Genomic DNA, 10140 nt, shown 5'->3' with positions numbered 1-10140 from the left:
CTAGGTTTCTTCCTAGGTTCTGGCTTTTCTAGGGAGTTTTTCCTAGCCACCGTGCTTCTACACCTGCATTGCTTGCTGTTTGGGGTTTTAGGCTGGGTTTAATTACAGCACTTTGTGACATCAGCTGATGTAAGAAGGGCTTTATAAATACATTCGATTGATTGATTGATTGATTGATGTTGGTTGGTCATTTAGGAGCCTTAAAGGGCTCAAGCCTGGAGGTCATTGTGACTCATAAGTTGAAGAGAATACAGCGAGAAGTTCAGGGCCTTTAGTTTACATTTTATTGAACAAGACAATGATCCGTAAAACATATAACACGTTTCCCAAAAAGCATCAGAAGAAAAAAAAATCAGTTAAAGGGAAAGAAAGCAAAGAGAAGAAAAATAAATAAAACACAATATCAAGTGTTTGGCTTTCCACAATCAGAGGTTACCCCATGTTTCTTTTTCATCTCGTCTTTATTTTCTAAGAGGAACAAATGTGTAAATGAACAAGCTAAAAATAAAGTAACGAAGGCACGTCTGGCTTGGTGATGAAAAAAAAGCAACAACGAATGTGAGATAACCGAACAAGCAGAGAAGGAAAAAGACTGGATTCAGATGAGTGTTATCGCTAACCTTCACGGTTTGTATTTTTGGCATCAAACCTATTGGGGAGGAGGCTAATTTATTGGCAAACACACACAGCATCTCCTGCTGCAGCGAGAAGTAGTTAGCAGATGCCTTGAGCATGAAACAACAGAACTAAACTAAACAGACTGCTGACTCATTGGTCTTTGATAATAACAAACCCAGGGGTCCCAATGATTGTCTTTTTTAAGCTCAATATATCAACACATCTTCAATTTTGAGTCTTCTTCTTTATAGGCAATACACAAAACAGTATAATATATTTGATGACAATATGAAATACATAAAATACACAAAAAAAATGAAATAAATGGAATCACAGTTTATAAAACCAAACAATGAACAATTAATTTCCCTTTGAACTCTGACCTGCGTAAGGGCTATAAAATACAGATGTGATTGTCTGATACTGCAGCACTTTATGCGAGCCCGCCGCCCACAGCCATATGTTTTCAAAATGGCAGCGTGACTCTTTTTGCACAGAGAAGAAGTTGAGCTACCCATAGTTCCATGCAGCATGCAGACATTCCCTTCAAAAGAAACCATAGAGACCAAATCACCACCAAAAGCCAATGACAGTTGCTTTCAAAGTGATTGTCACATCAAAAAAAACAATAATATTTAAGTAATGCACTGACTGTGATGGAGTATAGAACAGTGGGGTAGGCAGTTACTGTGATCAATTTCTCCATGTGTCCGTATATCTGTCTGTCTACCCCGTCCGTCTACGTTTAGCCATCTATTTTTCTATATCTGTCTATCAATCATTAGTGTCTATAGCATCTATTTATTTACATACATATCTACATTAGTACATGTGCTTTTTGTTCATGTTTCTGTCTTTTTCTTTGTGTCTTTTTATCTAACAAGTTAATGTACTTAGTACAGGCTTGCTTCTCTCGGTGTCTGTCGAGGTGACACTGACAGATCAACGCCTTCGTGGAATTTTGCGACTCAAGCTCTTTGGAACACGCAGAACCAATGATTTGTTCCCATTACTCAGCAAGAGTTCGACTCAACTTTCTGTTTATTGCACCCTGCAGTAAGCACTCTGTGGAAAGAACGTAGTCGTATGCTGACTGACTTATGTATCAGCCAAAAGATATCTCAAGTCGTGCTGTGCGCCTTCTGTACGGCCTAAACCACCCCGCTGCTCTACATCGATGTGTTGTGCCTGAAGTAGACGATACAATGGAGGACTGCAAAGACATCGACAACATTGAAAAAGTATAAAGCCTGGTGTCTGCAAGTAGCCTTGGGAAAAGTGAGCCAACTGTTTTGAAACGAGCCACGATCATGCCATGCAGAGTTATAAGGACTAAAATCCACAAAACCGTTTTTTATATTCATTGACTGACAACTTCAATACCCGTTAAAGTAAAATGTAGTTTTTTTTTCTTTCAATTTCACACGGAAACTGACACCCCTATACATAGAGGCTCTGGAACCAACTACACTAGTTATTTTTTGTGCACACATTTAACCGGCAATATATTAAGCATCAATATAATATTATTTACAGTGTTCATTGATAATTTGGTTCACCTTGACATCGTTGACCAACATGACACGGTCTCACATAATTGTTCATCGATGAGGTTTTGCACATTTGTGTTTCAGTACATAAAAGGCTTTAGAATAAGACTAAAATATAAAATATTAAAATACATATTTTGCTATGTGTAAAATATACAGCATATATTAGAGAGCATATTAACCACTTCATCTACATAAAATGGTACTAATGGCAGTATTCTCCAATACAGGCCGTGTATTTTGACACTCTGAAAATACAATCCTTATAATTTGAACTTAATTTGACTTAAATGTAAGCAGTAATCTTTCCTGTGGGGGGGGAATTACGAGCGCATTGATAATTGTGTGTGCATTGTGTGCTTTGCTGTAAACCAAGATGTCACATTTCATTACCCTAATAATGCAGTATTACCAGCTCTTGCAATTTAGACTGAACCCAAAACGTGAGTCATGTTGCAATGTTATAAAACAGTGACAACCTCATTTTGTTCATACTGCCATAAAATGGCATTTTGGTCTGAGGATGCTTACTGGACGGTGTAACATTGCAACTTTCAAACAACCAGTTTCGGGTGATATTTTCTGGTGATTTTTTGAATGATGTTTCCAGTGATATTACCTTGCCCGAATCACAACAGTAGGAAACACTGCATTTAGGATTTGACCACATCGGGAGGCTGGAGTTGTGCCGATCTTTCCAGAGCCTTGCTCGGACTCTGTGCTGTTCAATGTAACCGAGTAGAGGCACGGTGTTGTTGTTGTGTCATTATGGAGACCTAAACGTCACCTGCTAAACATACATGGCTGCCGACACAAAGCTTTCTCCGCGGGCCACAGTGGCCGACGGCGGCTCGTCGACATGGTGATCGTCCGCGTCAGAGTACGGCGGCAGGGCTTCGTCATTTAGCGTGTCGTCGACATCAGCATACTGTATCGAGTCCTCCAGGACAGCAGGGCCGCCGCCATTAGCAGCCCCACCGCCAACGGTGTTATCATCGTCATCGTCACACGCATCCAGATCCTGTAACATCAACAGATCCTCGGTTGAACCAGCAACAACAACTCTGAAGATGTGATATGGTAGGCAAAATCCACTCCTGGACCATGCATTTCGCAATAGTTTCACAATAGGTTAAATTTTTTCTAAATAGTCAAGCTGTTGAGGTAGCGTGGAGAGAGAATGTTATAATATAGTTAAAAAGGGTGAGTGATCTGACGATAAAGTAGATTGAGACTGATTGTAGAGTCTAGAAAGCAGCCAGGTGTAAAGGACAGGTGTAAAGGACATGTCAATATACAGTAGCCTACAGGTAGTAAATCAATGACTTTAAGCAGCACTATGTGAAAAATGAGAGAGTCCAGGGTTGTGTTCATTAGGCATCCAATGGCAGGCAACAGACTAAAACATGGAGTAACTACCTGGACTTAAATACAACAAGAAACATTCATTTTTGTTTTCTGGTGTGACCTAATGATCACGACCTAGAGTTTGGGGGATGTCCCCTTACCGTGACAGGCTCTCCGCTGGTCTCGTAGTAGACGTTACTGAAAGGCTGGGTCTCCGTCAACTCCGTCAGCACTGAGTCAGTGACAGGCTTGTTCAGCTGTGGGGTAGTGGAGAGGTCAAAGTCGGGTTAACTGGGCCACTCATCTCCGATCAATAGACATTCTCCCAATTAAGAACTGCACTACCGCATGTGGTTATGAAGCACTATATTGGATCACTCTAATAAAGTATCCTTCTGCTCGGCAGGATTGAGGATTGAGGATTGATTATAAACATAGTTTGAAATGTTTCTACGAACTTTACGGATACTAATTGGATTTTTTGTTTGCCTGTTGTGACTGCGTTTGAGCCTGTGGATTACTGAACAAAACGGGCGAACAAAACAGAGGTTTTGGGATATAAACAGGGACTTTATCGAACAAAACAAACATTTATTGCGTAAATGGGAGCGTAAGCGTCCCACGTACCCTAGTGAGGTTAAATAACTGCCGCCACACTACTCCCACCACTTCCTTTTCGCGGCTCATTCCAGGGAGGATTTGCTTGGTAGGAACTCTATGTTAGAGTGTATAAGCGCAGAAGTATACCCACAGCTATTCAATAGCTTGGAGCAGCTAGCTCGAACACCCACAGAGAGCAGATGGTGAACCCAATAGTAGACAGGTCTGTGCCGCCTTTGGAAAACGCATGCGCTTAGCGCGCCTGGAGGGGATGTACAGTCCAGTCCTCCCCATCTGATGACCGTATTCCCCCCTTCTGGGGTAATGCTTAGTCGCAGAAGCACCCTATTGGCCGCCCCCCCACCACCAAACTCAGTACGGCTGAGGAGTTGATCTGCCTTGAACGTAAGGTGCAAAGTCTGCGGGAGGAAGTGGACGCTTTACGATGGGATGATGGCGACAAACCTCTCCACCCTGGAGACGAGTTGGGTGACAGTGCTTCAGTGCTTCAGGGATCGACCCAGTTCACAGCGCCATCTGTAGCTGGGAGCGCTGTTACGGAGGCACCTCCGGTGGTGAAGGAAGAAACATGGGAGCTTTTAGGTAGAGTGGCTAACACCCTTGATATCAAGCTGGAAGAAGCACCATCTGAGCAACTCCTTATCCCCATCTGCCCCAAGTTCGCTTTTGCTCTCCGCGAATACAGGAATAAGATTGGAGGGCGCTTCTGTTTCGACAACCAGACCAGGCCGTGGACTAACCTAAGGGATGCAGATTCCTTGGGGCTAGAACACTATCCTGTGATCGATGACATAGTGGCTGCCATGATCTTCCCTGACAAGGAGATCATTGGCAAGGTGCATCGCCTCAAACCAGGACCTGAAAGAGTAAGCAATAAATGGCTGCAAAGCATTTTCAGCACCCTCTTCATCATGTTATGCCTCCCAGGGGGTGGTCACAAGCTTCTTAAGGAGGCCACAGAGGTGTCAAGGCTACTCATTATGCTCCAGACAGACTTGACACATGCCAACGGCAAGAATTTGGCTTCAGTGGTGACTTCACACCACCATCTTTGGCTGGCACAGTCTAAACAGCCACTGCCAGTTCAGAAAACATTATTGGAGTTCCCCTTCATGCCAGGTTCCACCTTTGGGCCAAGGATTGGCAACATCATACAGCAGACTACAAAACTGCTCAAAGACAGAGACTTTGCAGGAGTTCTTGGCAACTGTGCGCCCTACTGCCGCCACTTGAAGGAGCTGGAAGGCAGGGCAGGATGTCTCGAGGATGCTCCAGCAACGTCTTGGTTCCCCTCCTCCCAAAGCCTAGACAACAGGGGCAGGAAAATGGGAACTGGCATTTTACGGCAGATGAGGTGAGGTAGGAGGCACTCCGGCTGGAGATAGCCTCGATCATGAGCAAGGACGCAAATCAGGAAGGTAGAGCCGCTAGAACGGCTAAGTGGGTTTTACTCCACATCTTTCAGTTCCGAAAAAGGACGGCAGCTTTCGGCCGATCCTGGACCTAAGCGGCCTCAACAAATGTTTAAAGGAGCTCAAGTTCAAAATGCTCATGCCAGCACAGGCGTTGCAGGCAATCTTGAGTGGCTAATGGTTCACCACACTCAACCTGAAGGATGCATACTTCCATGTTCCTGTTCATCAATATCACTGGAAGTAAATCCGGTTTGCTTTTAAAGGATTGGCTTACGAATTCAAAGTCCTCCCGTTAGGCCTATCACTGGCGCCTCGTACGTTCACAAAGTACATCCTAGCGCCTATCATGTCCCAGGGAATTCTAGTGCTGAACTACCTGGATGACTGGCTGGAGCGTGCCACAGCAGACAAGGATAATCTTAAAGCACATTCAAGACCTGGGCTTCACCAGAAAAAGGGAGAAGAGAAACCTGACACCCTCAAAGATGATTATCTTCCTGGTGATGTTGATCGACTCAACTCTTATGAGAGCACGTCTCCCTCGGGCGAGATTGGGGAAGATACATGCCTACCTAGACCGTTTCCAGCTTGTACAAGCCATGTCCATATCAGAGTGCCAGAAGTTACTCGTCCTACTCATGTCGGCTTCTCTGGGCCTTCACCTCAGGCCACTCCAGAGATGGTTAAACTCTAACCATCTACACTAGACAACACAGACATTGTCAGCCATCGGTGACGAATGCATGTGTAAGGGAGGACTCTGTTGAAATAGTACTCACTCCTTTCTGTTGGAGGGTGTGACACTAAACAGAGTCCACCGCAGGGAGCTAGTGTGCACCGATGCCTCGCTAGCGGGTTGGGGGGCAGTGTTCACAGGCATGGCAGCGAGCAGACGCAGGAGCCCCCAGTGGAGTGGCGAGCACATCAATGTGCTGGAGCTCAGGGCAGTTCGCCTGGCTCTCCAACAGTTCCTGCCCTGCATGGAGGGGAAGCATGCCCTGGTCAGATCAGACAAGACCACGGTAGTGGCTTATATCAATCAACAGGGGGGACTGAGATGACGGCACCTCCACGAAATGGCTCTGGAGCTCTTACTGTGGGCTCCGACCCGCTAAGTGTCACTGCGGGCAGCGGACATGCTTTCGAGAAATGGCCCAGCGGAAGGGGAGTGGAGTCTAAATGCTCAGGTGGTGCTACAGCTGTTCGGGAGAACACAGGTGGACCTGTTTGCATTTCAGAAGAACACTCACTGTCCCAGCTGGTTCATGTCAGGCCCTCTGGGTTTGGACGCCCTCGCTCACGATTGGCCGGCAACGACACTTTATGCGTTCCCAACATTTCCACTAATCATAGCTACGCTAGACAGGGTCAGCTTGAAGGGCCACCGGCTGCTCCTGATCCTGTCTGAAACGACCATGGTTCAGCCTCCTGTTGTCACTCCTCTCTGGGACCCCATGGCAACTACCACTGAGACCCGACCTGCTCACTCAGGCTTGGGGGATACCGTGGCATCCGCGCTGCCTCCAGCTTTGGGCTTGGCCCGAGAGAAGTAAATGTGCAAGTTTAGGCATTCAGGACAATGTGGTGAGCACGTTGCAGAACGCCAGGGTTTCCTTGACCAACGTATTATATCAAATGCGGTGGGACATATTCTGGTGTGGGGGTCATAATGTTGCCCCAGAGTCGTGTGATATTCAAAAGGTTTTATACTTTTTACAATCACTGCTTGATGCAGGCCGAGAGTCATCCAATTTGAGAGTGTATTTGGCCGCAATTTTGGCATGTTATGACGATCGCCTGGAGGGACCCACGGCCACCCATTGCTCTCCAAGTTTATGAAGGGAGCTAGACGTCTGCGTCCAGCGAAGGCCTGTTCGGTGCCAAACAGACCTTGATGTGGTGGTGTCAGCACTTGCGCCCCCAGGTCAGCGTCTTTGAAGCACCCATCCATGATGGTGTCATTCCTGTTGGCTATTACCTCCACTAAGAGAGTTAGTGAGTGCTGAATGTTTCCAAATGTTTGCAGACAAGGGGAATGTTGCCATCCGGCCCAGCTCTCCTTCTTGCCGATGGTCCAGTCTGACAGGCAAGTGAATCGGCCCTTACATTTGTCCACATACGTACCTCCGACGGCTGCGGGTGGGCTAAGATTTTCCCCAAGTGTGTTGTGCCCAATGAGGCCACTGGAAACTTACATTACACGGACTAAGACAATACAACAGTTGGATTAGCTGTTCGTGTGCTATGGTCAGAGAGTTCTGGGGAAGAGCCTAACGATACAGAGACTCTCACATTGGATGTGGACACTATTACTACAGGATATCAGCCGTTCGGACGGCTTCTGCCGTCTGCTGTAGTGGCGCATTCCACTAGAGTAGCAGCTACATCGTGGGCCTTGCGCTGAGGATTTCCCCTTGATGACATTTGCGCCTCGGCCAGTTGGGCGTCATCTAGAACTTTTGCTAGATACTATCGAGTCAATGTTGCTGCCACCAACCAGGTCGGGACGGCCGTGTTGTGTGTTGCCTCCACTTCCCTGGAGGGGGAAGGAGGGACACAGTAACCATGACTGCCCTGATTTCAGTCCTATGCAATTTTACTCTTGTCTGGCCATGCCTAGTTCACAGATGAATCTGTTATTGTGATACCATATTGGAGTGATCCAATATAGTGCTACAGAACGAAGGTTATGTATGTAACCACGGTTATGTCAGCTATTGGATCACTCCAATCCTCTTTTCGGTGATATACTGCGCCATTTGAAGAGGACACGAGGTGGGAGTACTGTGGCAGCAGCTATTTAAGGGGGTCGGCCGCAGCACTACTCGGTATCCGGGACTAATCTGAAATTCTTACTCAGAATGTATCCTGCATAGCAGAAGAATACCATATTGGAGTGATCCAATAGCTCACATAACCGTGGTTACATACGTAATCTTTGTTTATGGCCTTCACTAATAATGAGCCCTGAATGACAGGGACGTGGACCCCTCACCATTTCAGTGGAACTGCCGGCCTTCACAGGGGGAGGGGGCTTGTGCTTGGGAGGACCACTGATTGGATGAGAGAAGAGGGGGCAGGAGAAGAGGTTAGTGCTGCTCACTTGTGAGGTGTGGAAACACTTTGTTACTTTTATGAATTTTGTCTTGCTGCTTTTTGTTTTATGTTGCTCTGTCTGTATGCTACGTCTTGCTTGTCCTATGTTGCTCTGTCTGTATGCTATGTCTTGCTTGTCCTATGTTGCTATGTCTTGCTTGTTCTATGTTGCTATTGTCTATATTGTAATTGTTTTTAATAACCTGCCCAGGGACTGCGGTTGAAAATTAGCCGGCTGGCTAAAACCGGCACGTTTACTGAAACGTTGATTAATGTGCACTGTCCCTGTAAAAATAAAAATAAACTCAAACTCAAACTTTGTCCATACCTAACAGATTCATTTTGGACTGAATAAAACCTAATTGATTGGAGGAAAGATAGGTATTTGTTAAGTCATATATTGAAAGAAACAATTGCTGGGAGCGGAATACTCACTCCCCATTCATGGCGTTCTGCTTGCGTTTGCGGACCAGAATGATGACAGCGAAGGCGATCGCCAGCAAGAAGAGGACCACACCAATGATGCCTCCGATGATGCCAGCCGTTGACGGCCCTGCTGTAATCTTACGCTGCTCTGAAAGAGAAGACGACGCGGAGGACTTAGGATTTAGTCCAATTCAAATGAATGTGTCATTTGAATTGGGGATAAGGGCTGGGAAAATGTGTTCGAATCAGAATCCAAATCAGAAGTTCTAAATAAAAACAGCTGAACTGAAGAACAGGGGCCTGTTCAGGAGGATGTTCTAGAACATTCGGATAGATATGTATCGCAGAGAACAGATATGATTGGTCATTCTATTTCTATCTGCAACATCCAGAATGTTTTCTCATCACTGAATACACCCCAGGAAATCAGCTCTGTTAGGCATTTAATCCTTGCCAGACATCTTATCATCCGACGATGTTCCAAGTAGACCTCCGCCTCCTTGCTCAATTATGTCTGTGTTTGTGATTTCCAGAGGGCACTGAGGCTGAGTGAGGCGTCTAAATTGAATGTAAAAGCCTCTCATTATGTTGGTTTTAACCAGCTTGCAGTTTCCACAGATGGCCACTGGGGGCGACAAGATCCCATTGAGGATAATAATGGTGTACTTTCTCTTTGCGGCCACATGGTGTGCAGTTGCCAAGCTAAAGTCTCACTGCTGATTGTGAGTGAGAACATACATTACTTTGTCGATTCTCCCTCCAGCTAGGCTTGCATCCATATCAAAGATTCCAAATATGGGTGATTCCACTGGGAGTGGTGCAGTCCCACGCATCTGTTAGGTGTGTGTGTGTGTGTGTGTGTAGAGGAGTCTGCTGAATCTACGACCGGGGACACATCCAGAGACGCACCCTCATACAAACAACGCCAGTCACAACTGAAAAGAGACCGGCCAGCTCCAATCATTATCACGAAAACATTAAATGGAGGGAGGGAGAGAGAGAGAGAAAGATGGAGTGGTGGCCAGGGCTGTCTCGGTCCTAAATTGTTCTCTCTCATTCTCACAGCT

The 10140-nt window shown here is 46.0% G+C and overlaps 1 protein-coding gene across 1 annotated transcript in view; it reads right to left on the bottom strand.

Annotated features, from left to right (window-relative positions):
- Window positions 1–267: 267 nt before the first annotated feature.
- LOC110488365 (poliovirus receptor) overlaps window positions 268–10140 on the bottom strand; it is a 77993-nt gene continuing 68120 nt past the window's right edge. The window contains exons 7-10 of the mRNA XM_021560594.2: window positions 9083–9221; window positions 8547–8604; window positions 3677–3772; window positions 268–3189 (exon numbers count right to left, since the gene is read on the bottom strand). Of these exons, the coding sequence (XP_021416269.2) occupies window positions 2959–3189; window positions 3677–3772; window positions 8547–8604; window positions 9083–9221 (524 nt within the window). The 3' untranslated portion in view covers window positions 268–2958. The remainder of the gene's footprint in view (window positions 3190–3676; window positions 3773–8546; window positions 8605–9082; window positions 9222–10140) is intronic.

The sequence above is a fragment of the Oncorhynchus mykiss genome, chromosome 32 (assembly GCF_013265735.2).
Source record: "Oncorhynchus mykiss isolate Arlee chromosome 32, USDA_OmykA_1.1, whole genome shotgun sequence".
In the NCBI taxonomy this organism is placed as follows: Eukaryota; Metazoa; Chordata; class Actinopteri; order Salmoniformes; family Salmonidae; genus Oncorhynchus; species Oncorhynchus mykiss.
Note: the sequence above shows the minus strand (reverse complement) of the source record. Positions and strands in the feature narration are given on the sequence as shown.